At 41.0% G+C, this 27,365-nt stretch overlaps 1 protein-coding gene across 1 annotated transcript in view; it reads left to right on the top strand.

Annotated features, from left to right (window-relative positions):
- Window positions 1-1,918: 1,918 nt before the first annotated feature.
- Window positions 1,919-27,365, top strand: part of LOC148073999 (uncharacterized) — a 41,683-nt gene continuing 16,236 nt past the window's right edge. The window contains exons 1-70 of the mRNA XM_087797794.1: window positions 1,919-1,994; window positions 2,114-2,369; window positions 2,438-2,552; window positions 2,622-2,712; window positions 2,781-2,908; window positions 2,988-3,204; window positions 3,324-3,449; window positions 3,521-3,635; window positions 3,746-3,896; window positions 4,150-4,263; window positions 4,339-4,408; window positions 4,482-4,619; window positions 5,813-5,977; window positions 6,073-6,167; window positions 6,234-6,360; window positions 6,505-6,760; window positions 7,506-7,561; window positions 7,642-7,745; window positions 7,852-8,003; window positions 8,196-8,334; window positions 8,636-8,746; window positions 8,832-9,011; window positions 9,129-9,368; window positions 9,438-9,594; window positions 10,065-10,193; window positions 10,440-10,675; window positions 11,240-11,441; window positions 11,648-11,846; window positions 11,889-11,942; window positions 12,216-12,419; window positions 13,006-13,060; window positions 13,571-13,727; window positions 13,934-14,132; window positions 14,175-14,228; window positions 14,502-14,705; window positions 14,748-14,798; window positions 15,072-15,275; window positions 15,318-15,392; window positions 15,645-15,848; window positions 15,891-15,965; window positions 16,435-16,586; window positions 16,793-16,991; window positions 17,034-17,108; window positions 17,361-17,564; window positions 17,607-17,681; window positions 17,934-18,137; window positions 18,180-18,254; window positions 18,507-18,710; window positions 18,753-18,806; window positions 19,080-19,283; window positions 19,870-19,924; window positions 20,435-20,591; window positions 20,798-20,996; window positions 21,039-21,113; window positions 21,366-21,569; window positions 21,612-21,686; window positions 21,939-22,142; window positions 22,185-22,259; window positions 22,512-22,715; window positions 22,758-22,811; window positions 23,085-23,288; window positions 23,875-23,929; window positions 24,440-24,596; window positions 24,803-25,001; window positions 25,401-25,574; window positions 25,617-25,691; window positions 25,944-26,147; window positions 26,190-26,264; window positions 26,517-26,720; window positions 26,763-26,816. Of these exons, the coding sequence (XP_087653920.1) occupies window positions 1,919-1,994; window positions 2,114-2,369; window positions 2,438-2,552; window positions 2,622-2,712; window positions 2,781-2,908; window positions 2,988-3,204; window positions 3,324-3,449; window positions 3,521-3,635; window positions 3,746-3,896; window positions 4,150-4,263; window positions 4,339-4,408; window positions 4,482-4,619; window positions 5,813-5,977; window positions 6,073-6,167; window positions 6,234-6,360; window positions 6,505-6,760; window positions 7,506-7,561; window positions 7,642-7,745; window positions 7,852-8,003; window positions 8,196-8,334; window positions 8,636-8,746; window positions 8,832-9,011; window positions 9,129-9,368; window positions 9,438-9,594; window positions 10,065-10,193; window positions 10,440-10,675; window positions 11,240-11,441; window positions 11,648-11,846; window positions 11,889-11,942; window positions 12,216-12,419; window positions 13,006-13,060; window positions 13,571-13,727; window positions 13,934-14,132; window positions 14,175-14,228; window positions 14,502-14,705; window positions 14,748-14,798; window positions 15,072-15,275; window positions 15,318-15,392; window positions 15,645-15,848; window positions 15,891-15,965; window positions 16,435-16,586; window positions 16,793-16,991; window positions 17,034-17,108; window positions 17,361-17,564; window positions 17,607-17,681; window positions 17,934-18,137; window positions 18,180-18,254; window positions 18,507-18,710; window positions 18,753-18,806; window positions 19,080-19,283; window positions 19,870-19,924; window positions 20,435-20,591; window positions 20,798-20,996; window positions 21,039-21,113; window positions 21,366-21,569; window positions 21,612-21,686; window positions 21,939-22,142; window positions 22,185-22,259; window positions 22,512-22,715; window positions 22,758-22,811; window positions 23,085-23,288; window positions 23,875-23,929; window positions 24,440-24,596; window positions 24,803-25,001; window positions 25,401-25,574; window positions 25,617-25,691; window positions 25,944-26,147; window positions 26,190-26,264; window positions 26,517-26,720; window positions 26,763-26,816 (9,830 nt within the window). The remainder of the gene's footprint in view (window positions 1,995-2,113; window positions 2,370-2,437; window positions 2,553-2,621; window positions 2,713-2,780; window positions 2,909-2,987; window positions 3,205-3,323; window positions 3,450-3,520; window positions 3,636-3,745; window positions 3,897-4,149; window positions 4,264-4,338; window positions 4,409-4,481; window positions 4,620-5,812; window positions 5,978-6,072; window positions 6,168-6,233; window positions 6,361-6,504; window positions 6,761-7,505; window positions 7,562-7,641; window positions 7,746-7,851; window positions 8,004-8,195; window positions 8,335-8,635; window positions 8,747-8,831; window positions 9,012-9,128; window positions 9,369-9,437; window positions 9,595-10,064; window positions 10,194-10,439; window positions 10,676-11,239; window positions 11,442-11,647; window positions 11,847-11,888; window positions 11,943-12,215; window positions 12,420-13,005; window positions 13,061-13,570; window positions 13,728-13,933; window positions 14,133-14,174; window positions 14,229-14,501; window positions 14,706-14,747; window positions 14,799-15,071; window positions 15,276-15,317; window positions 15,393-15,644; window positions 15,849-15,890; window positions 15,966-16,434; window positions 16,587-16,792; window positions 16,992-17,033; window positions 17,109-17,360; window positions 17,565-17,606; window positions 17,682-17,933; window positions 18,138-18,179; window positions 18,255-18,506; window positions 18,711-18,752; window positions 18,807-19,079; window positions 19,284-19,869; window positions 19,925-20,434; window positions 20,592-20,797; window positions 20,997-21,038; window positions 21,114-21,365; window positions 21,570-21,611; window positions 21,687-21,938; window positions 22,143-22,184; window positions 22,260-22,511; window positions 22,716-22,757; window positions 22,812-23,084; window positions 23,289-23,874; window positions 23,930-24,439; window positions 24,597-24,802; window positions 25,002-25,400; window positions 25,575-25,616; window positions 25,692-25,943; window positions 26,148-26,189; window positions 26,265-26,516; window positions 26,721-26,762; window positions 26,817-27,365) is intronic.

Genomic DNA, 27,365 nt, shown 5'->3' with positions numbered 1-27,365 from the left:
ACTATTAACAAAATAAAATAAAATAAAATAAAATAAAATAAAATAAAATAAAATAAAATTAAAATTAAAATTAAAATTAAAATTAAAATTAAATAAAAACATAAAAAAACACGAGAAGAAAAACACACTACAGGATTAGCATCAGGATATTTAAAGTAGAGAGTTAAATATCCTGACACCAGTTGGGATGAAGGACCTTCTATAACGCTCTGTCCTACACTGGGGGTGCCTGAGCCACTGAAGGAGCTGGCCTTATAAATATGCTAAATATGCAATTAATAATGCATTACGATCCCACAGAGAGTATTGTCTATGTAATATTATATTTCATTTACACTTTATCTGTATGAAATGTTATCTGAAGTATCAATTCCCAATAAGATACAATGCTCATACAGGAAGTAACACACTATATAAAACATACATATTGTTTTATATACATAAAGTAAGTACACAAGCACACTGTATATATACATATATATATATATATATATATATATATATATATATATATATATATATATATATATATATATATATATGTATATATAAGTAAGTAAGTAAGTAATTTATATTTATATAGCGCTTTTCCAGACCAGGGTCACAAAGCGCTTAAAAAATCAAAACAATACTTAAATAAAATATATACTTAAAAGATCAAGATAACCCTAAGAACAACACAGGAGTTTTAGAAAATCAAGGAAAAGCCTGCACAAATAAAAATGTCTTGAGATGTTTCTTGAAGGAGTCAGTCAAGTAACTATCATGATCAAAAAAACAGTTACTTTGAAACAACATGTTATATTCAATCAATAAAAAAAAGATCTGTTTCGGTCAAGATCCCCATCAAGTCAATTGGGGAATCTTTGTCCTCCTTGAGTCAACATGATATGTAATCAGGCACAGATGACCGATCGCCCTGCACATCATGCAGCTGTCTCATTGAGGGAGTGGTCCTCAGCCCTGTTTGCACATGGAGGTTCTCAAAACTATCATGAACATCAGTTTATACTTAGACAAACCAATGACAAATAAAACAAACAGCTTTTACCGCTGTGTGAATTTCATTGAGACGAGATATACAAACATGCGTCACAGTATTGATATCTTTTATATTAGTTTCATGTTCACTAAAGCTCATTGATTTAATTGTTTATACACAGTTTTAATAATTGATCTCACAGAAAAGACAGATTATTATTATATATTATTATATATATTATACATTAAAATTGCCACAGCAGTCCTCATTTGAACATTGCTAATAGTTATAGTACATTTCTATATAATTAAAATAAAAAAAACGATCTTGTTATAAATCGCTTATTTGGATTTTAATTGATTGAATATGACTGCTTGTGGCAGATGGTTAGTTTAGCTTCATAACGTTACTTCATTTGTAAACATTTGAATTTTACTTTATTCATATAATCAGTCACATTTATTGGAATATTTTGCTTATCAATCAATTGTAACAAAATGTCTTTTCTTTTAAATAATGTAAAAAATATGTCGAATAAACAATATATTGATCAACAATTCTTTCTTCTATTTAATCATACTAGAGGTAAACACTATTAAAAACATGTTTTTCTTGTTCATTGTGCCTTTTAGAATTTTATTATTAAATGTAAAGTTTTACATTGATGTAAGTAACGTCTGGATAGAACTGAGTTATTTTGAATAGAAAAAAAGGCATATCGACAATTGAAGTGTCACATAAGTACGTATAAGCGAAGTGTTATTTTATTGGAAACCAATCAGAGGTGGAGGTAGTTATATTGTACTTGTGGAAGAAGTCAAATGGCCACTTGGCATATGTTTGTTGCTGCAATAAAAGTGAAGCTCCTGCTAAATAACGTGTCAATAAATGTCCCCAATATAAGGGGCCGTGAAGACCGAGCCCTCAGCTGCAAACATGGACTGGATATTCATCTGGTTGTGTGTTCTTACTTTCTCTGTTAACAGTGTCAGCAATGTTAATGCCAGATTGGGTGAGACTTACGTTCCCTAAACCCTTCAAATCCTCTTTAAATTAACTTTTTTATTAAATACATCAAACTGTGTGTTATTTGACTGACACCAGCCAACTTTGATGGTTCTTCCTCCGCAGTTCGGAATCATGTCGGCAGCATTTGCAGCACCTGGGGCCGAGAGCATTTCAAGACCTTCGACGGGGAAGTCTACCAGTTTCCTGGAACATGTGAATACAACCTGGTGTCGGACTGCCATTCGACTTACCAGGAGTTTTCTGTGCACATGAAGAGGACGCAAGTGGACGGGAATCCCACCGTGAACCATCTGCTGGTCACTGTCAACAGCCTCACCTTTAACCTGACCAAAGGCCTGGTCACTGTTAATAGCCTGCCGTAAGTACAGAAAAGAAAAGTGACTATAAATATACATTCTGACAGTAATAGGTTAATTTTCATCAAAGTGTCGCTTTGCCGTACTACAATGGCGGCGTACAAGTGGAAGAAAATGTGGTTTACATGAAGCTGCAGTCTACAGTTGGCCTCGTCGTCATGTGGAATGGGGATGATGCCGTCATGGTAAAGACTCTTTCATTTTCATATGGATAAGGATGGGATCCACATTAAAAAATATATATTATTTAACAGGTGGAACTGGATCGGGATTATGTGAACCGCACCTGTGGACTCTGCGGAGATTTCAATGGTCTAGCGGTTCAGAATGAATTTCTACACCACGGTCGGTTACCAAATCAGTATATAATCATGTATTCAATATAGTTTTATTGATGAGAACTATTTGTTTAGGTCAACCAGTGGGACATATCGAATTTGGAAACAGACAGAAAGTTCATCTTCCGAATGATGAATGCGAGAACCCCGACGAGGACGACTACCAGCCGCAGGAATCGAAGACCGAGTCGTGCAGCGAGTTTGTGAGTCTGAACCACTTTGTAATCATTACTCGAGTCAATCTTAAAATCCCATTTTTTTATCCTTTCGTTTCATTTTTAGCGGACGCCCTGCAGTGAGATTCTACAGTCGGACCCCTGGAGCCAGTGCACTCGACTGATCGACCCTGAACCTTACATAGTGGCGTGCATGCTGGACATGTGCTTTTGCTCAAACAGCACCAGCGACTTCTGTGTCTGCAGCACCATTTCTGAGTTCTCTCGCCAGTGTTCCCATGCTGGTGGACAGCCACCCAATTGGAGAACGTCTCAGTTTTGTGGTAATGTTTTTAGGCATTATATCGTACGTTTGAAAGGATGTTGATTGTATTTCCTCAGTAGTTGTTCCAGATTGTTTTATTGCCAATTTTTTTCTTTTAATGGGACCCTGTCTTCACAGTCAAACATTGTCCATTTAACATGGTATACGAGGAGAGTGGTTCCCCGTGCATGGACACCTGCACACATCAGGACACAACATCTGTGTGTGAAGACCATAGAATGGACGGCTGCTTCTGTCCTCCCGGTTGGTTTCTATTAAAACTTAATTTAAAGTCTAAAAACGACAATTAAAGAAACATATATGCCTTTTTTAAGGGACTGTATTTGACGATATTTCAATGAGAGGCTGCGTTGCTCTGCCAGAGTGTCAGTGCAAGCATGACAGAATCTACAATCCCGGAGAGGTCTGCAAAGAGGACCGAGAACTTTGGTATAGAAGCGTGTTCTTGCAATTGTCTTCACGATTTACAGTTTAGAAATTAATGTAAAGATATATGAGTTTTGTTTTCTTCTAATTCTAACATATTTATGTCGTCTCAGCACATGTTTTCTGGGTCAATGGTCCTGTGAAAGTCTTCCAAAACCGTCTACCTGTGCACTAGAAGAAGGTTCACATGTCACGACCTTTGATGGACAAACCTACACCTTTCATGGTGATTGTTATTACACTGTAGCCAAAGTGGACAGTAAGGTGAGTCAGACTGAATGAAGTGAAAACTACTTGTATTATTAGGAAAGTATAAACTCTTGTTTTATAAACTTACAAAAGTATTTAGTACTAAATAAGGCTTGGATGTAGGCGAAAAATTAACTTATCTATAAGTATTTGAGGTGCAACCGGAGGCACAGCAAGAAAGTTGTTCAGTTCCAGATTCTCGATTGTCATTATAATTATTATTTTGCTTGTACATAATAGATTAAAGAACATTACATTATTATTTCAGGATCAGTCAAGTCCAAAGTTTACAATTCTCGCTCAGCTGGTTCCATGTTCATATCACGAGTATGACACGTGTCTGAAGAACATCAAAATCCTGATCAATAACGACCGAAACAACGTGAGTTGAAATTAATCAATTGTTAAATAGATTGATTTAATATCTCATGATTTAAATGTCTAATTGCTTTTCCAGGTGTTGATGTTCACAGCTGGCGGGACAGTGAAGCAGAACAAACAGACGATCAGTTTGCCGTATCAATCTGGTAGATCACTTTACACTGGTTTATTCTTCTATTGTGGCATCAGATACTTATTTATCTTTTGCTTTCTTTAAAGGGGACATGTACATCTTTCAAGCTTCCTCCTTTCACATCATATTCCAGACCACTTTTGGTTTGCATATCCAGGTGCAGCACGTTCCAGTTATGCAGGTGTATGTGAGCTTGGAACAGAGCTACATAGGGAAGACCAAAGGTAGGTTTTTTTTATCTGTCTCAAACTCAAGTCTGGCCTGGGGAGTAACTTTATGTGGCCCGCCAGATGGTTGGCTCAAATCAAAGGAGACTTATTTTTATGCTGAACATCTGACCTTTAAAGATACCAGTGTTAAACTTACATAAAGAACAGAGATTAGCTACATCCCAGATACTTCAAATAGGACTATTAAAAGGACATTTAGGAAAATAGGAAAATGTTGTCAGAACATGATCTGGAGCTTGTAATCCATGCGTTTGTTTCTTCTCGTCTGGATTATTGCAACAGTTTGTTTTCATGTCTTAACAAGAAGGATCTGTCTCGTCTGCAGTTGATTCAGAACTCTGCAGCGAGAATTCTGACCCGCTCTAGTAGAAGAACTCACATCTCTCCGGTCCTTAAAACTCTTCACTGGCTTCCAGTTTCTTTCAGGATCAACTTTAAAATTCTGGTTCTTACTTTCAGATCTATTCATGGTCAGGCTCCTCCTTACATCACTGATCTGATCCAGCCTTACACCCCAGCTCGGGCTCTGAGGTCTGTGGATCAGAATCTACTTATGGTTCCACGCACACGGTTCAGGACCAGAGGAGAGAAATATTTTCAGGCTGTTGCTCCTAAGCTTTGGAACAATCTTCCTCTCTCTTTGCACTTGATGGATCTACTGACTCCTTTAAGAAACATCTTAAGACGTTTCTATTTGTTCAGGCTTTTCCTTGAATTTCTCGAACTCCTGTGTTGTTCTCAGTATTATCTTGATCTTTAAAGTATGTACTTTTTTGAGTATTGTTTTGATTGTTTAAGCGCTTTGTCACCCTGGTCTCGAAAAGCGCTATATAAATAAATATTACTTACTTACTTACTTACATTTGAAGAGAGAAAGAGAGAAAAAGCTCATAGATATTATGACTTTCTTTCACAAACAGTTTGGGAAATATAAATAATTATTGGACCACAACTTAAACTTATTCTTTCCACTTGTGTGATTAAGTTTTAAATCCCTTATCTATCTAATATGTATTCAAACAAATGTGATTGAATAAATGAGTAAATAATAAGGTAAAAATAAATACATAAACAAAAGAGACTTCTGTTTGACACCTATTTGAACCAAATGCACAGAACAACAATAATGTCTCGACACTTTTGATATTTTTCTGTATATCTCATCTATTCTTGAAAATTCTTTCAAGGGTTATGCGGAAACAACAACTTGGTCTTGTCTGATGACATGAAGACTCCTCAGGGGATCGTGGAAGGAACAGCAGCATCTTTTATAAATTCTTGGAAAACAAACCCAATGTGTGGTGAACCAGAAGAGCGACTGGATGATCCTTGCTCTCTCAGCATTGAAACTGGTGTGTGGACTATAATATACATTTTTATAAACATGTAGTGTCGTCCAACAAAGTTATTTGTTTATTTCAAAGGTTGTTTTTTTTTTAATTCCTAGAGTTGTATGCAAGACACTGGTGTGACCTGTTAATAAACCCAGCGAGCAACTTCTCAAAATGTCATTCCCTGGTGGATCCTGATGTGTACTACAAGGTACACTGTCTACATGTTTTGAACTATGATTCAAATATCTAAAATGTTTCCCACTTTACTTCCCAGCGATGTGTATATGCAACTTGTAACTGCGATAAAAGTGAGGCTTGCCTTTGCGCTGTTCTCTCCTCCTATGTTCGTGCCTGTAAAGCCAAAAGAGTGTCTCTAACAAACTGGAGAGACAACGTGTGTGGTAAGAACTTTTGATCTACATAGCCTGAGGGAAATATGGTCATTGCCATTTAAATGTACTGTCCAAAATGTTGATTCATATGATGTCATGGTTATATCGAATGGGATGTTGTACAAAAAAATGTTTTTCATTGTGCTTAAACAGAAAGATACACAAGAAACTGTCCACCATCCCAGGTCTTCTCCTACGAAAATAAACGATGCCAATGGACTTGCAGATCGCTGGCCTCCATCAGGCAGCCCTGCTCTTTAGACTTGTTTCCTGTGGATGGTTGCTCCTGTCCAAATGGCTACTTTTTAAATGAAAGTGGAATTTGCATTCCCCAAGAAAAATGTCCCTGTTACCACAATGATGTCTACATTAAACCTGGGAAATCCATCACAAACAAAGATGAACACTGGTAAGTCATGAATATATGAATATACTGTATGAAGCAACCTTGAAAGGATAGTTCACCAAAAATTCAAATTTGATTCATTTTCTATTAAACCTCATGTCGACTAAGGGTTAGGATTAATTTTAAGAGTAATCAGTTCCTTTTGAGAGAAAAATGTTTGTTCATTTTAATGTAGCAAATGGCAGTCAGTTGTCTTCCTTTTCATCTTCATCCAAAAAGACACTTAAAAACATCCAAATACCTTCATAATGCTTGTCTGTAACGCCCCTCTTGTATTGGTGCCTCTGCATTATAATTGTTCCGTAAAAAACGATATAAGTCTATATCTTAGGCTTGTTTTTAGCGAAGGAACCCAGGGTATCAGTGTAAATTTTGCGCACTGGCACTTTAAATGTGTTTAAATGATGATTAACTTGCAGAGGAGCTGAGATACAAACTAATTTAAATATAGACTTGTTTAAGATTTTTGGAACAAATATAGTGTGGAGGCTTCAATAAAGGAGGGAATTTAAAGACGATCAGTATGGAGGTATTTTGGTGTTTTTGAGTGTCTTTTTGGACAAAGATGAAGACAGACAATTTAGCTCCAGTCTCAAAATCAAAATGGACATACATTTTTGCCTATAACACTTACACAACAGATAACTATGAAAATAATCCCAGTAGAATTTAAATGAAATTTGAATTTGGGGTGAATTATCACTTTACGGTAAACAATGTTTAAAATCATTTTAAATTCCATTTTCAGCGTTTGTACTGGCGGATTGCTTCATTGCCGTTCATGGGCAGCTCGCTCCTTGTCATGTATGACCATCTCTTTCTTTTTAAATAAGATTTTGTCCAAACATACCATTCTCTGACCTGCTTTAAATGTGTATTTTCAGTATGTCCTCCACAACAGGTTTACTTCAACTGTTCTTCTGCCTCTGCTGGAGATCTGGAAATACAATGTGCTCCAAGTTGTTTAAATCTGGATAGTGATGATTGCGTAAGCGTATTCGACATTTTTGCAGATTAAATCTGTTTGCTTATCGTGCTCAAGAACTTTACTGGCTGTTTTGCTCTTTTTGATTTTGTTTGCTTCATCCATGCAGGACGCAACAGAGTGTCAGTCTGGTTGTCGTTGTCCGATCGGCCTCTTTGACGATGGCAAAGGTTTCTGTGTAAAAAGGGATCAATGTCCATGCCAGCATGATGGGGCTCTCTTTGCAGCTGGACGACAGATTCCAAACCAGTGTAACACCTGGTACAACAAGTTTTTCTCTCGTATTAAATTCAAATATTAATAGTACAGATTCGTATTGTAAAAGTGATGTGTGCAAATATGTTGTTTTGTTTTGCATAAAATATACAACCATTCTATTGTGATCTTATTCTACATACAGTAAATGAATGCTAGCACATGGTAATCTACTCTAAATTTGTCTACATGATGTAGCACCTGCAAAACTGGAAGATGGGAATGCACACAGAACCAATGCGCAAAGTCTTGTGTTATTTATGGAAGTGGTCATCATAAAACATTTGATGATCGAACATATGGATTTGAAGGGCACTGTGGATATGTGGCTGTAAAGGTAATAGATTCCAAATATTCTGTACCTTATATCTTTTTGCTTATACCTATGTTTGTCCACTTTGGAGATCACCTACTTTGATAAAAACATGTGTTGGTGAGCACCAGATAAACATTCTTGCATCCAACAATGACGCTTACAAACTCCACACACTTCCCTTTCTACTTTTTTTTTAACCATATTAAAGGTCAAACTTTACTATGTTATTATCAAATTCCTTTCTTCGTTGCAATTATTTCACAAACTATTTGTTTCATATTGAAAATCCTTTCACAGTTTTAACTTTCCCTTTTTTTTTTAGAACCAATGCCATAATAAAACAATTGAGAACAACTTTAGAATCATCACAGAAAATTTTCCATGTGGCTCAACAGAAACCACCTGCTCTAAAACTGTCAGAATACAGTTGGGGGTGAGATTACACTCTTTTTATGTCAATGCAAACAAAATAATAATTGAGTATTCCTTGGATCCATCATGTCTTTTTTTCCCCACAGGGATCTGAAATAAAATTATTTAAGGGAAAATACCAAGAGCAAAACACCGGAGACGGACCAGAGATAAGATACATTATAAGAACTGTTGGGTTGTATCTGGTTGTCGAGTCTCCAATAGGTCTCTCAGTTATATGGGATCGCAAAACGACTATTCGTGTTATTTTGTTGCCACAGCACAGAGTAAGTTTAATGTGGTTCATAATATATTTTAAGTCTCACAATTGATAAAGAAAATAAAATAGCACTGTCTTAAAATATATATTTTGCCTGTTCAAATGTATATTTTTGTTTGATCAGGGAGAGGTTTGTGGCCTCTGTGGAAATTTTGATGGAGATGGACAGAATGATTACACTACACAGGGTCACATGGAAGTGAGCAGTGTGTTTGAATTTGCAAACAGTTGGAAAGTTTCGAGCAATTGCAATGACACAGTGGAGATTACACAAGCCTGTGTAGCTACACCAAAACGTCATGAATGGGCAAAACAGTCTTGCAAAATAATAAATGAATACACATTTAGAGACTGCCATAGCAAGGTAAAACAATCTTGATGCATAGGTTGATTATCTTTGCTTTTCATTTCATGAATTTGCCTTTTCAAACAGGTTCCTCCGAAACCTTTTTATGACAACTGTGTACAAGACTCATGTGCTTGCAACACTGGAGGTGATTGTGAATGCCTTTGCACTGCAGTGGCAGCCTATGCTCAAGCATGTAATGAGGCCGGTGTATGTGTAGCATGGAGGACACCAGAAATATGTCGTGAGTATGATTTTCAGGATATCTACAATGTACTTTTGGAATCAGAATTTTACCAAAAAAATGTACAGTATAAAATACCAGTTAAATATAATGTCTGGATAGTTTATGCTTTAACTTTTAGACTTCCTCTTCAAATAGCAACCGATTTGAAAAGCCAACTCTCCTGACTCACATGTTTCAAATGTTGAAGTCTTCTTCTCCGAGATAAGTCCCTCATCATGACCACGTTTTGAACTTGAAAGTTCTCCCCCGTCTGAAATCTCAGAAAATTAGAGGTGTAGAGTGGAGCATATGACTAATAATGGGCTGCACTCCTTCAGCCAGCTGTAACCACACCCTGCTTTCTTTATATTATGAGTCCCTTGGAGGTGGAGACTTCCGGTATTGACAGTAGAGGTCCAATATCAATTTAAGACACACTTAAATCACACTTTAGTTGACCTCAGCCTAATTTTGTGTTTTACTTGCAGCCGTTTTTTGTGATTATTACAACAGCCATGAGGACTGTATATGGCACTACCATCCTTGTCACACATCTTGTTATAAGACCTGTTTCAATCCAGAAGGGATTTGTACAAATCCAATGCCTACCCTCGAAGGTAAGGGGGCTTATTGTTTCGCATTTATTAGTTTTTTCAAAGGGGTTTCGAATTTCAATGATTTTTCTCACCAATTATTCGTTGTATTCCTTTGCTGGTTTTCGATTTAAAATCTTGATGTGGATACTTGTTTGTTTATATTATGTTTTAAACCTGTAATGTTTCCTGCCAGTAAAAATATTAGGAATCAAATATATAAAACAAGACATGTGTATGGATTTTAAATGCATTTTTTGCTATTTTAAGGTTGCTACCCTGTATGCCCTGAAGACAAGCCCATATTTGATGAGGAAAGCCAAATGTGTGTCGAGAAATGTGATGGTTGTATTTACAATGGGACTTATTATGAGGAATATGAAGTCATATATGATTTGACTGATAACATGGGAATGTGTTATTATGCCATCTGCATTAACGCAACAGTTATCCACTCGAATGAAACCTGCTCTACAACAACACTTTCACCAACACTTGCCACAACGGTGACATCAACTGAGAGCAAAATAACAACGCTTCAAACTGAAGCTCCAACTTTTACAACCCCATATATGGAAACTGGATCAACACAGTCGTCTACATTTACTGAAACAACTTACAGTAAAGGAACAATGACATCGACGCAGTACCCAAGTACAACATCAACCTCACCCAGCATATCCCTTGAAGCATCATCTTCTACATTTGAGCGCACTTTTTCTCCTCAAACAACGGAAACTTCAACGAGTAAAATCACTTCTTCCAAAACTGAATCTTCTTCTGCAACCATAGAGACAACTGCAATTACAGAATCCACAGTACCATCTTCATATTCACCAATAGAAAAGTCGACCACCACAAGTGCGGTTACTGTTCCAACAAAAACGTTTTCTACTGTTGAAGAACAGTTCAGTACAAAAACTTCCTCTACAGCCCCACCTGGAATTACTGCAACCACAACACAGCAAGCTTCATTTACTACTTCAACAACTCTAGCAACCAAACCCTCCTCTTCTACAGCCGAAGGATTGTCCACATTTACATCCATATCTTCAACATCAACACAAAAGCCAACAGCATTGACTAAATCTACAAGGGTGCCAGTTGGTTCTGTGACTATTAACACGGTGACAACTGAAACAACGACAGGGAGGACAACTACGACTGCTGGACCAGTAAGCACATCAACGCAGTACCCAAGTACAACATCAGCCTCGCCCAGCACAGCAACAGGGATAACCAGCATATCCCTTGAAGCATCATCTGCTACAAGTGAGCACTCTTTTTCTCCTCAAACAACGGCAACTTCAACGAGTAAAATCACGTCTTCCACAACTGAATCTTCTTCTGCAACCATAGAGACAACCACAAACACAGAATCCACAGTACCATCTTCATATTCACCAATAGAAAAGTCGACCACCACAACAAGTACGGTTACTGTTCCAACAAAAACGTTTTCTACTGTTAAAGAACAGTTCAGTACAAAAACGTCCTCTACAGCCCCACCTGGAACTACTGCAACCACAACACAGCAAGCTTCATTTACTACTTCAACAACTCTAGCAACCAAACCCTCCTCTTCTACAGCCGAAGGATTGTCCACATTTACATCAATATCTTCAACATCAACACCAAAGCCCACCACATTGACAAAAACTACAAGGGTGCCAACTGGTTCTGAGACTAGTAACACGGTGACAACTGAAACAACGACAGGGAGGACAGCTACGACTGCTGGACCAGTAAGCACATCGACGCAGTACTACCCAAGTACAACATCAACCTCGCCCAGCACAGCCACAGCGATAACCAGCATATCCCTTGAAGCATCATCTGCTACAAGTGGGAGCACTTTTTCTCCTCACACAACGGCAACTTCAACGAGTAAAATCACTTCTTCCACAACTGAATCTTCTTCTGCAACCATAGAGACAACCACAAACACAGAATCCACAGTACCATCTTCATATTCACCAATAGAAAAGTCGACCACCACAACAAGTACGGTTACTGTTCCAACAAAAACGTTTTCTACTGTTAAAGAACAGCTCAGTACAAAAACATCCTCTACAGCCCCACCTGGAACTACTGCAACCACAACAGAGCAAGCTTCATTTACTACTTCAACAACTCTAGCAAACAAACCCTCCTCTTCTACAGCCGAAGGATTGTCCACATTTGCATCCATATCTTCAACATCAACACCAAATCCAACCACATTGACAAAAACTACAAGGGTGCCAACTGGTTCTGAGACTAGTAACACGGTGACAACTGAAACAACGACAGGGAGGACAGCTACGACTGCTGAACCAGTAAGCACATCGACGCAGTACTACCCAAGTACAATATCAACCTCGCCCAGCACAGCGACAGCGATAACCAGCATATCCCTTGAAGCATCATCTGCTACAAGTGAGCGCACTTTTTCTCCTCAAACAACGGCAACTTCAACAAGTAAAATCACTTCTTCCACAACTGAATCTTCTTCTTCAACCATAGAGACAACCACAAACACAGAATCCACAGTACCATCTTCATATTCACCAATAGAAAAGTCGACCACCACAACAAGTACGATTACTGTTCCAACAAAAACGTTTTCTACTGTTAAAGAACAGTTCAGTACAAAAACGTCCTCTACAGCCCCACCTGCAACTACTGCAACCACAAAACAGCAAGCTTCATTTACTACTTCAACAACTCTAGCAACCAAACCCTCCTCTTCTACAGCCGAAGGATTGTCCACATTTGCATCCATATCTTCAACATCAACACCAAAGCCAACCACATTGACAAAAACTACAAGGGTGCCAACTGGTTCTGAGACTAGTAACACGGTGACAACTGAAACAACAACAGGGAGGACAACTACGACTGCTGGACCAGTAAACACATCGACGCAGTACCCAAGTACAACATCAACCTCGCCCAGCACAGCAACAGCGATAACCAGCATATCCCTTGAAGCATCATCTGCTACAAGTGAGCGCACTTTTTCTCCTCAAACAACGGCAACTTCAACAAGTAAAATCACTTCTTCCACAACTGAATCTTCTTCTTCAACCATAGAGACAACCACAAACACAGAATCCACAGTACCATCTTCATATTCACCAATAGAAAAGTCGACCACCACAACAAGTACGGTTACTGTTCCAACAAAAACGTTTTCTACTGTTAAAGAACAGTTCAGTACAAAAACGTCCTCTACAGCCACACCTGCAACTACTGCAACCACAACACAGCAAGCTTCATTTACTACTTCAACAACTCTAGCAACCAAACCCTCCTCTTCTACAGCCGAAGGATTGTCCACATTTGCATCCATATCTTCAACATCAACACCAAAGCCAACCACATTGACAAAAACTACAAGGGTGCCAACTGGTTCTGAGACTAGTAACACGGTGACAACTGAAACAACAACAGGGAGGACAACTACGACTGCTGGACCAGTAAGCACATCGACGCAGTACCCAAGTACAACATCAACCTCGCCCAGCACAGCAACAGCGATAACCAGCATATCCCTTGAAGCATCATCTGCTACAAGTGAGCGCACTTTTTCTCCTCAAACAACGGCAACTTCAACAAGTAAAATCACTTCTTCCACAACTGAATCTTCTTCTTCAACCATAGAGACAACCACAAACACAGAATCCACAGTACCATCTTCATATTCACCAATAGAAAAGTCGACCACCACAACAAGTACGGTTACTGTTCCAACAAAAACGTTTTCTACTGTTAAAGAACAGTTCAGTACAAAAACGTCCTCTACAGCCACACCTGCAACTACTGCAACCACAACACAGCAAGCTTCATTTACTACTTCAACAACTCTAGCAACCAAACCCTCCTCTTCTACAGCCAAAGGATTGTCCACATTTACATCAATATCTTCAACATCAACACCAAAGCCCACCACATTGACAAAAACTACAAGGGTGCCAACTGGTTCTGAGACTAGTAACACGGTGACAACTGAAACAACGACAGGGAGGACAGCTGCGACTGCTGGACCAGTAAGCACATCGACGCAGTACTACCCAAGTACAACATCAACCTCGCCCAGCACAGCAACAGCGATAACCAGCATATCCCTTGAAGCATCATCTGCTACAAGTGAGCGCACTTTTTCTCCTCAAACAACGGCAACTTCAACGAGTAAAATCACTTCTTCCACAACTGAATCTTCTTCTGCAACCATAGAGACAACCACAAACACAGAATCCACAGTACCATCTTCATATTCACCAATAGAAAAGTCGACCACCACAACAAGTACGGTTACTGTTCCAACAAAAACGTTTTCTACTGTTAAAGAACAGCTCAGTACAAAAACATCCTCTACAGCCCCACCTGGAACTACTGCAACCACAACACAGCAAGCTTCATTTACTACTTCAACAACTCTAGCAACCAAACCCTCCTCTTCTACAGCCGAAGGATTGTCCACATTTGCATCCATATCTTCAACATCAACACCAAAGCCAACCACATTGACAAAAACTACAAGGGTGCCAACTGGTTCTGAGACTAGTAACACGGTGACAACTGAAACAACAACAGGGAGGACAACTACGACTGCTGGACCAGTAAGCACATCGACGCAGTACCCAAGTACAACATCAACCTCGCCCAGCACAGCAACAGCGATAACCAGCATATCCCTTGAAGCATCATCTGCTACAAGTGAGCGCACTTTTTCTCCTCAAACAACGGCAACTTCAACGAGTAAAATCACTTCTTCCACAACTGAATCTTCTTCTGCAACCATAGAGACAACCACAAACACAGAATCCACAGTACCATCTTCATATTCACCAATAGAAAAGTCGACCACCACAACAAATACAGTTACTGTTCCAACAAAAACGTTTTCTACTGTTAAAGAACAGTTCAGTACAAAAACGTCCTCTACAGCCCCACCTGCAACTACTGCGATCACAACACAGCAAGCTTCATTTACTACTTCAACAACTCTAGCAACCAAACCATCCTCTTCTACAGCCGAAGGATTGTCCACATTTACATCAATATCTTCAACATCAACACCAAAGCCCACCACATTGACAAAAACTACAAGGCTGCCAACTGGTTCTGAGACTAGTAACACGGTGACAACTGAAACAACGACAGGGAGGACAGCTACGACTGCTGGACCAGTAAACACATCGACGCAGTACTACCCAAGTACAACATCAACCTCGCCCAGTACAGCAACAGCGATAACCAGCATATCCCTTGAAGCATCATCTGCTACAAGTGGGAGCACTTTTTCTCCTCAAACAACGGCAACTTCAACGAGTAAAATCACTTCTTCCACAACTCAATCTTCTTCTTCAACCATAGAGACAACCACAAACACAGAATCCACAGTACCATCTTCATATTCACCAATAGAAAAGTCAACCACCACAACAAATACGGTTACTGTTCCAACAAAAACGTTTTCTACTGTTAAAGAACAGTTCAGTACAAAAACGTCCTCTACAGCCCCACCTGCAACTACTGCAACCACAACACAGCAAGCTTCATTTACTACTTCAACAACTCTAGCAACCAAACCATCCTCTTCTACAGCCGAAGGATTGTCCACATTTACATCAATATCTTCAACATCAACACCAAAGCCCACCACATTGACAAAAACTACAAGTCTGCCAACTGGTTCTGAGACTAGTAACACGGTGACAACTGAAACAACGACAGGGAGGACAGCTACGACTGCTGGACCAGTAAACACATCGACGCAGTACTACCCAAGTACAACATCAACCTCGCCCAGTACAGCAACAGCGATAACCAGCATATCCCTTGAAGCATCATCTGCTACAAGTGGGAGCACTTTTTCTCCTCAAACAACGGCAACTTCAATGAGTAAAATCACTTCTTCCACAACTCAATCTTCTTCTTCAACCATAGAGACAACCACAAACACAGAATCCACAGTACCATCTTCATATTCACCAATAGAAAAGTCGACCACCACAACAAGTACGATTACTGTTCCAACAAAAACGTTTTCTACTGTTAAAGAACAGCTCAGTACAAAAACATCCTCTACAGCCCCACCTGGAACTACTGCAACCACAACACAGCAAGCTTCATTTACTACTTCAACAACTCTAGCAACCAAACCCTCCTCTTCTACAGCCGAAGGATTGTCCACATTTGCATCCATATCTTCAACATCAACACCAAAGCCAACCACATTGACAAAAATTACAAGGGTGCCAACTGGTTCTGAGACTAGTAACACGGTGACAACTGAAACAACAACAGGGAGGACAACTACGACTGCTGGACCAGTAAGCACATCGACGCAGTACCCAAGTACAACATCAACCTCGCCCAGCACAGCAACAGCGATAACCAGCATATCCCTTGAAGCATCATCTGCTACAAGTGAGCGCACTTTTTCTCCTCAAACAACGGCAACTTCAACGAGTAAAATCACTTCTTCCACAACTGAATCTTCTTCTGCAACCATAGAGACAACCACAAACACAGAATCCACAGTACCATCTTCATATTCACCAATAGAAAAGTCGACCACCACAACAAATACAGTTACTGTTCCAACAAAAACGTTTTCTACTGTTAAAGAACAGTTCAGTACAAAAACGTCCTCTACAGCCCCACCTGCAACTACTGCGATCACAACACAGCAAGCTTCATTTACTACTTCAACAACTCTAGCAACCAAACCATCCTCTTCTACAGCCGAAGGATTGTCCACATTTACATCAATATCTTCAACATCAACACCAAAGCCCACCACATTGACAAAAACTACAAGGCTGCCAACTGGTTCTGAGACTAGTAACACGGTGACAACTGAAACAACGACAGGGAGGACAGCTACGACTGCTGGACCAGTAAACACATCGACGCAGTACTACCCAAGTACAACATCAACCTCGCCCAGTACAGCAACAGCGATAACCAGCATATCCCTTGAAGCATCATCTGCTACAAGTGGGAGCACTTTTTCTCCTCAAACAACGGCAACTTCAACGAGTAAAATCACTTCTTCCACAACTCAATCTTCTTCTTCAACCATAGAGACAACCACAAACACAGAATCCACAGTACCATCTTCATATTCACCAATAGAAAAGTCAACCACCACAACAAATACGGTTACTGTTCCAACAAAAACGTTTTCTACTGTTAAAGAACAGTTCAGTACAAAAACGTCCTCTACAGCCCCACCTGCAACTACTGCAACCACAACACAGCAAGCTTCATTTACTACTTCAACAACTCTAGCAACCAAACCATCCTCTTCTACAGCCGAAGGATTGTCCACATTTACATCAATATCTTCAACATCAACACCAAAGCCCACCACATTGACAAAAACTACAAGTCTGCCAACTGGTTCTGAGACTAGTAACACGGTGACAACTGAAACAACGACAGGGAGGACAGCTACGACTGCTGGACCAGTAAACACATCGACGCAGTACTACCCAAGTACAACATCAACCTCGCCCAGTACAGCAACAGCGATAACCAGCATATCCCTTGAAGCATCATCTGCTACAAGTGGGAGCACTTTTTCTCCTCAAACAACGGCAACTTCAATGAGTAAAATCACTTCTTCCACAACTCAATCTTCTTCTTCAACCATAGAGACAACCACAAACACAGAATCCACAGTACCATCTTCATATTCACCAATAGAAAAGTCGACCACCACAACAAATACGGTTACTGTTCCAACAAAAACGTTTTCTACTGTTAAAGAACAGTTCAGTACAAAAACGTCCTCTACAGCCCCACCTGCAACTACTGCAACCACAACACAGCAAGCTTCATTTACTACTTCAACAACTCTAGCAACCAAACCATCCTCTTCTACAGCCGAAGGATTGTCCACATTTACATCAATATCTTCAACATCAACACCAAAGCCCACCACATTGACAAAAACTACAAGGCTGCCAACTGGTTCTGAGACTAGTAACACGGTGACAACTGAAACAACGACAGGGAGGACAGCTACGACTGCTGGACCAGTAAACACATCGACGCAGTACTACCCAAGTACAACATCAACCTCGCCCAGTACAGCAACAGCGATAACCAGCATATCCCTTGAAGCATCATCTGCTACAAGTGGGAGCACTTTTTCTCCTCAAACAACGGCAACTTCAACGAGTAAAATCACTTCTTCCACAACTCAATCTTCTTCTTCAACCATAGAGACAACCACAAACACAGAATCCACAGTACCATCTTCATATTCACCAATAGAAAAGTCGACCACCACAACAAGTACGGTTACTGTTCCAACAAAAACGTTTTCTACTGTTAAAGAACAGTTCAGTACAAAAACGTCCTCTACAGCCACACCTGCAACTACTGCAACCACAACACAGCAAGCTTCATTTACTACTTCAACAACTTTAGCAACCAAACCCTCCTCTTCTACAGCCGAAGGATTGTCCACATTTACATCAATATCTTCAACATCAACACCAAAGCCCACCACATTGACAAAAACTACAAGGGTGCCAACTGGTTCTGAGACTAGTAACACGGTGACAACTGAAACAACGACAGGGAGGACAGCTACGACTGCTGGACCAGTAAGCACATCAACGCAGTACTACCCAAGTACAACATCAACCTCGCCCAGCACAGCCACAGCGATAACCAGCATATCCCTTGAAGCATCATCTGCTACAAGTGAGCGCACTTTTTCTCCTCACACAACGGCAACTTCAACGAGTAAAATCACGTCTTCCACAACTCAATCTTCTTCTGCAACCATAGAGACAACCACAAACACAGAATCCACAGTACCATCTTCATATTCACCAATAGAAAAGTCGACCACCACAACAAGTACGATTACTGTTCCAACAAAAACGTTTTCTACTGTTAAAGAACAGCTCAGTACAAAAACATCCTCTACAGCCCCACCTGGAACTACTGCAACCACAACACAGCAAGCTTCATTTACTACTTCAACAACTCTAGCAACCAAACCCTCCTCTTCTACAGCCGAAGGATTGTCCACATTTGCATCCATATCTTCAACATCAACACCAAAGCCAACCACATTGACAAAAACTACAAGGGTGCCAACTGGTTCTGAGACTAGTAACACGGTGACAACTGAAACAACGACAGGGAGGACAGCTGCGACTGCTGGACCAGTAAGCACATCGACGCAGTACTACCCAAGTACAACATCAACCTCGCCCAGCACAGCAACAGCGATAACCAGCATATCCCTTGAAGCATCATCTGCTACAAGTGAGCGCACTTTTTCTCCTCAAACAACGGCAACTTCAACGAGTAAAATCACGTCTTCCACAACTGAATCTTCTTCTGCAACCATAGAGACAACCACAAACACAGAATCCACAGTACCATCTTCATATTCACCAATAGAAAAGTCGACCACCACAACAAGTACGGTTACTGTTCCAACAAAAACGTTTTCTACTGTTAAAGAACAGCTCAGTACAAAAACATCCTCTACAGCCCCACCTGGAACTACTGCAACCACAACAGAGCAAGCTTCATTTACTACTTCAACAACTCTAGCAAACAAACCCTCCTCTTCTACAGCCGAAGGATTGTCCACATTTGCATCCATATCTTCAACATCAACACCAAAGCCAACCACATTGACAAAAACTACAAGGGTGCCAACTGGTTCTGAGACTAGTAACACGGTGACAACTGAAACAACAACAGGGAGGACAACTACGACTGCTGGACCAGTAAGCACATCGACGCAGTACCCAAGTACAACATCAACCTCGCCCAGCACAGCAACAGCGATAACCAGCATATCCCTTGAAGCATCATCTGCTACAAGTGAGCGCACTTTTTCTCCTCAAACAACGGCAACTTCAACAAGTAAAATCACTTCTTCCACAACTGAATCTTCTTCTTCAACCATAGAGACAACCACAAACACAGAATCCACAGTACCATCTTCATATTCACCAATAGAAAAGTCGACCACCACAACAAGTACGGTTACTGTTCCAACAAAAACGTTTTCTACTGTTAAAGAACAGTTCAGTACAAAAACGTCCTCTACAGCCACACCTGCAACTACTGCAACCACAACACAGCAAGCTTCATTTACTACTTCAACAACTCTAGCAACCAAACCCTCCTCTTCTACAGCCGAAGGATTGTCCACATTTGCATCCATATCTTCAACATCAACACCAAAGCCAACCACATTGACAAAAACTACAAGGGTGCCAACTGGTTCTGAGACTAGTAACACGGTGACAACTGAAACAACAACAGGGAGGACAACTACGACTGCTGGACCAGTAAGCACATCGACGCAGTACCCAAGTACAACATCAACCTCGCCCAGCACAGCAACAGCGATAACCAGCATATCCCTTGAAGCATCATCTGCTACAAGTGAGCGCACTTTTTCTCCTCAAACAACGGCAACTTCAACAAGTAAAATCACTTCTTCCACAACTGAATCTTCTTCTTCAACCATAGAGACAACCACAAACACAGAATCCACAGTACCATCTTCATATCCACCAATAGAAAAGTCGACCACCACAACAAGTACGGTTACTGTTCCAACAAAAACGTTTTCTACTGTTAAAGAACAGTTCAGTACAGAAACATCCTCTACAGCCCCACCTGGAACTACTGCAACCACAACACAGCAAGCTTCATTTACTACTTCAACAACTCTAGCAACCAAACCCTCCTCTTCTACAGCCGAAGGATTGTCCACATTTGCATCCATATCTTCAACATCAACACCAAAGCCCACCACATTGACAAAAACTACAAGGGTGCCAACTGGTTCTGAGACTAGTAACACGGTGACAACTGAAACAACGACAGGGAGGACAGCTACGACTGCTGGACCAGTAAACACATCGACGCAGTACTACCCAAGTACAACATCAACCTCGCCCAGTACAGCAACAGCGATAACCAGCATATCCCTTGAAGCATCATCTGCTACAAGTGGGAGCACTTTTTCTCCTCAAACAACGGCAACTTCAATGAGTAAAATCACTTCTTCCACAACTCAATCTTCTTCTTCAACCATAGAGACAACCACAAACACAGAATCCACAGTACCATCTTCATATTCACCAATAGAAAAGTCGACCACCACAACAAATACGGTTACTGTTCCAACAAAAACGTTTTCTACTGTTAAAGAACAGTTCAGTACAAAAACGTCCTCTACAGCCCCACCTGCAACTACTGCAACCACAACACAGCAAGCTTCATTTACTACTTCAACAACTCTAGCAACCAAACCATCCTCTTCTACAGCCGAAGGATTGTCCACATTTACATCAATATCTTCAACATCAACACCAAAGCCCACCACATTGACAAAAACTACAAGGCTGCCAACTGGTTCTGAGACTAGTAACACGGTGACAACTGAAACAACGACAGGGAGGACAGCTACGACTGCTGGACCAGTAAACACATCGACGCAGTACTACCCAAGTACAACATCAACCTCGCCCAGTACAGCAACAGCGATAACCAGCATATCCCTTGAAGCATCATCTGCTACAAGTGGGAGCACTTTTTCTCCTCAAACAACGGCAACTTCAACGAGTAAAATCACTTCTTCCACAACTCAATCTTCTTCTTCAACCATAGAGACAACCACAAACACAGAATCCACAGTACCATCTTCATATTCACCAATAGAAAAGTCGACCACCACAACAAATACGGTTACTGTTCCAACAAAAACGTTTTCTACTGTTAAAGAACAGTTCAGTACAAAAACGTCCTCTACAGCCCCACCTGCAACTACTGCAACCACAACACAGCAAGCTTCATTTACTACTTCAACAACTCTAGCAACCAAACCATCCTCTTCTACAGCCGAAGGATTGTCCACATTTACATCAATATCTTCAACATCAACACCAAAGCCCACCACATTGACAAAAACTACAAGGTGGCCAACTGGTTCTGAGACTAGTAACACGGTGACAACTGAAACAACGACAGGGAGGACAGCTACGACTGCTGGACCAGTAAACACATCGACGCAGTACTACCCAAGTACAACATCAACCTCGCCCAGTACAGCAACAGCGATAACCAGCATATCCCTTGAAGCATCATCTGCTACAAGTGGGAGCACTTTTTCTCCTCAAACAACGGCAACTTCAACGAGTAAAATCACTTCTTCCACAACTCAATCTTCTTCTTCAACCATAGAGACAACCACAAACACAGAATCCACAGTACCATCTTCATATTCACCAATAGAAAAGTCGACCACCACAACAAGTACGGTTACTGTTCCAACAAAAACGTTTTCTACTGTTAAAGAACAGTTCAGTACAAAAACGTCCTCTACAGCCACACCTGCAACTACTGCAACCACAACACAGCAAGCTTCATTTACTACTTCAACAACTTTAGCAACCAAACCCTCCTCTTCTACAGCCGAAGGATTGTCCACATTTACATCAATATCTTCAACATCAACACCAAAGCCCACCACATTGACAAAAACTACAAGGGTGCCAACTGGTTCTGAGACTAGTAACACGGTGACAACTGAAACAACGACAGGGAGGACAGCTACGACTGCTGGACCAGTAAGCACATCAACGCAGTACTACCCAAGTACAACATCAACCTCGCCCAGCACAGCCACAGCGATAACCAGCATATCCCTTGAAGCATCATCTGCTACAAGTGAGCGCACTTTTTCTCCTCACACAACGGCAACTTCAACGAGTAAAATCACGTCTTCCACAACTCAATCTTCTTCTGCAACCATAGAGACAACCACAAACACAGAATCCACAGTACCATCTTCATATTCACCAATAGAAAAGTCGACCACCACAACAAGTACGATTACTGTTCCAACAAAAACGTTTTCTACTGTTAAAGAACAGCTCAGTACAAAAACATCCTCTACAGCCCCACCTGGAACTACTGCAACCACAACACAGCAAGCTTCATTTACTACTTCAACAACTCTAGCAACCAAACCCTCCTCTTCTACAGCCGAAGGATTGTCCACATTTGCATCCATATCTTCAACATCAACACCAAAGCCAACCACATTGACAAAAACTACAAGGGTGCCAACTGGTTCTGAGACTAGTAACACGGTGACAACTGAAACAACGACAGGGAGGACAGCTGCGACTGCTGGACCAGTAAGCACATCGACGCAGTACTACCCAAGTACAACATCAACCTCGCCCAGCACAGCAACAGCGATAACCAGCATATCCCTTGAAGCATCATCTGCTACAAGTGAGCGCACTTTTTCTCCTCAAACAACGGCAACTTCAACGAGTAAAATCACGTCTTCCACAACTGAATCTTCTTCTGCAACCATAGAGACAACCACAAACACAGAATCCACAGTACCATCTTCATATTCACCAATAGAAAAGTCGACCACCACAACAAGTACGGTTACTGTTCCAACAAAAACGTTTTCTACTGTTAAAGAACAGCTCAGTACAAAAACATCCTCTACAGCCCCACCTGGAACTACTGCAACCACAACAGAGCAAGCTTCATTTACTACTTCAACAACTCTAGCAAACAAACCCTCCTCTTCTACAGCCGAAGGATTGTCCACATTTGCATCCATATCTTCAACATCAACACCAAAGCCAACCACATTGACAAAAACTACAAGGGTGCCAACTGGTTCTGAGACTAGTAACACGGTGACAACTGAAACAACAACAGGGAGGACAACTACGACTGCTGGACCAGTAAGCACATCGACGCAGTACCCAAGTACAACATCAACCTCGCCCAGCACAGCAACAGCGATAACCAGCATATCCCTTGAAGCATCATCTGCTACAAGTGAGCGCACTTTTTCTCCTCAAACAACGGCAACTTCAACAAGTAAAATCACTTCTTCCACAACTGAATCTTCTTCTTCAACCATAGAGACAACCACAAACACAGAATCCACAGTACCATCTTCATATTCACCAATAGAAAAGTCGACCACCACAACAAGTACGGTTACTGTTCCAACAAAAACGTTTTCTACTGTTAAAGAACAGTTCAGTACAAAAACGTCCTCTACAGCCACACCTGCAACTACTGCAACCACAACACAGCAAGCTTCATTTACTACTTCAACAACTCTAGCAACCAAACCCTCCTCTTCTACAGCCGAAGGATTGTCCACATTTGCATCCATATCTTCAACATCAACACCAAAGCCAACCACATTGACAAAAACTACAAGGGTGCCAACTGGTTCTGAGACTAGTAACACGGTGACAACTGAAACAACAACAGGGAGGACAACTACGACTGCTGGACCAGTAAGCACATCGACGCAGTACCCAAGTACAACATCAACCTCGCCCAGCACAGCAACAGCGATAACCAGCATATCCCTTGAAGCATCATCTGCTACAAGTGAGCGCACTTTTTCTCCTCAAACAACGGCAACTTCAACAAGTAAAATCACTTCTTCCACAACTGAATCTTCTTCTTCAACCATAGAGACAACCACAAACACAGAATCCACAGTACCATCTTCATATCCACCAATAGAAAAGTCGACCACCACAACAAGTACGGTTACTGTTCCAACAAAAACGTTTTCTACTGTTAAAGAACAGTTCAGTACAAAAACGTCCTCTACAGCCACACCTGCAACTACTGCAACCACAACACAGCAAGCTTCATTTACTACTTCAACAACTCTAGCAACCAAACCCTCCTCTTCTACAGCCGAAGGATTGTCCACATTTACATCAATATCTTCAACATCAACACCAAAGCCCACCACATTGACAAAAACTACAAGGGTGCCAACTGGTTCTGAGACTAGTAACACGGTGACAACTGAAACAACGACAGGGAGGACAGCTGCGACTGCTGGACCAGTAAACACATCGACGCAGTACTACCCAAGTACAACATCAACCTCGCCCAGCACAGCAACAGCGATAACCAGCATATCCCTTGAAGCATCATCTGCTACAAGTGAGCGCACTTTTTCTCCTCAAACAACGGCAACTTCAACGAGTAAAATCACTTCTTCCACAACTGAATCTTCTTCTGCAACCATAGAGACAACCACAAACACAGAATCCACAGTACCATCTTCATATTCACCAATAGAAAAGTCGACCACCACAACAAATACAGTTACTGTTCCAACAAAAACGTTTTCTACTGTTAAAGAACAGTTCAGTACAAAAACGTCCTCTACAGCCCCACCTGCAACTACTGCAACCACAACACAGCAAGCTTCATTTACTACTTCAACAACTCTAGCAACCAAACCATCCTCTTCTACAGCCGAAGGATTGTCCACATTTACATCAATATCTTCAACATCAACACCAAAGCCCACCACATTGACAAAAACTACAAGGCTGCCAACTGGTTCTGAGACTAGTAACACGGTGACAACTGAAACAACGACAGGGAGGACAGCTACGACTGCTGGACCAGTAAACACATCGACGCAGTACTACCCAAGTACAACATCAACCTCGCCCAGTACAGCAACAGCGATAACCAGCATATCCCTTGAAGCATCATCTGCTACAAGTGGGAGCACTTTTTCTCCTCAAACAACGGCAACTTCAACGAGTAAAATCACTTCTTCCACAACTCAATCTTCTTCTTCAACCATAGAGACAACCACAAACACAGAATCCACAGTACCATCTTCATATTCACCAATAGAAAAGTCGACCACCACAACAAATACGGTTACTGTTCCAACAAAAACGTTTTCTACTGTTAAAGAACAGTTCAGTACAAAAACGTCCTCTACAGCCCCACCTGCAACTACTGCAACCACAACACAGCAAGCTTCATTTACTACTTCAACAACTCTAGCAACCAAACCATCCTCTTCTACAGCCGAAGGATTGTCCACATTTACATCAATATCTTCAACATCAACACCAAAGCCCACCACATTGACAAAAACTACAAGGCTGCCAACTGGTTCTGAGACTAGTAACACGGTGACAACTGAAACAACGACAGGGAGGACAGCTACGACTGCTGGACCAGTAAACACATCGACGCAGTACTACCCAAGTACAACATCAACCTCGCCCAGTACAGCAACAGCGATAACCAGCATATCCCTTGAAGCATCATCTGCTACAAGTGGGAGCACTTTTTCTCCTCAAACAACGGCAACTTCAACGAGTAAAATCACTTCTTCCACAACTCAATCTTCTTCTTCAACCATAGAGACAACCACAAACACAGAATCCACAGTACCATCTTCATATTCACCAATAGAAAAGTCGACCACCACAACAAATACGGTTACTGTTCCAACAAAAACGTTTTCTACTGTTAAAGAACAGTTCAGTACAAAAACGTCCTCTACAGCCCCACCTGCAACTACTGCAACCACAACACAGCAAGCTTCATTTACTACTTCAACAACTCTAGCAACCAAACCATCCTCTTCTACAGCCGAAGGATTGTCCACATTTACATCAATATCTTCAACATCAACACCAAAGCCCACCACATTGACAAAAACTACAAGGTGGCCAACTGGTTCTGAGACTAGTAACACGGTGACAACTGAAACAACGACAGGGAGGACAGCTACGACTGCTGGACCAGTAAGCACATCGACGCAGTACTACCCAAGTACAACATCAACCTCGCCCAGCACAGCCACAGCGATAACCAGCATATCCCTTGAAGCATCATCTGCTACAAGTGAGCGCACTTTTTCTCCTCACACAACGGCAACTTCAACGGGTAAAATCACTTCTTCCACAACTGAATCTTCTTCTGCAACCATAGAGACAACCACAAACACAGAATCCACAGTACCATCTTCATATTCACCAATAGAAAAGTCGACCACCACAACAAGTACGGTTACTGTTCCAACAAAAACGTTTTCTACTGTTAAAGAACAGCTCAGTACAAAAACATCCTCTACAGCCCCACCTGGAACTACTGCAACCACAACAGAGCAAGCTTCATTTACTACTTCAACAACTCTAGCAAACAAACCCTCCTCTTCTACAGCCGAAGGATTGTCCACATTTGCATCCATATCTTCAACATCAACACCAAATCCAACCACATTGACAAAAACTACAAGGGTGCCAACTGGTTCTGAGACTAGTAACACGGTGACAACTGAAACAACGACAGGGAGGACAGCTACGACTGCTGAACCAGTAA

Source organism: Callionymus lyra, chromosome 8 (assembly GCF_982586985.1).
Source record: "Callionymus lyra chromosome 8, fCalLyr1.hap1.1, whole genome shotgun sequence".
NCBI lineage: Eukaryota > Metazoa > Chordata > Actinopteri > Syngnathiformes > Callionymidae > Callionymus > Callionymus lyra.
Note: the sequence above shows the minus strand (reverse complement) of the source record. Positions and strands in the feature narration are given on the sequence as shown.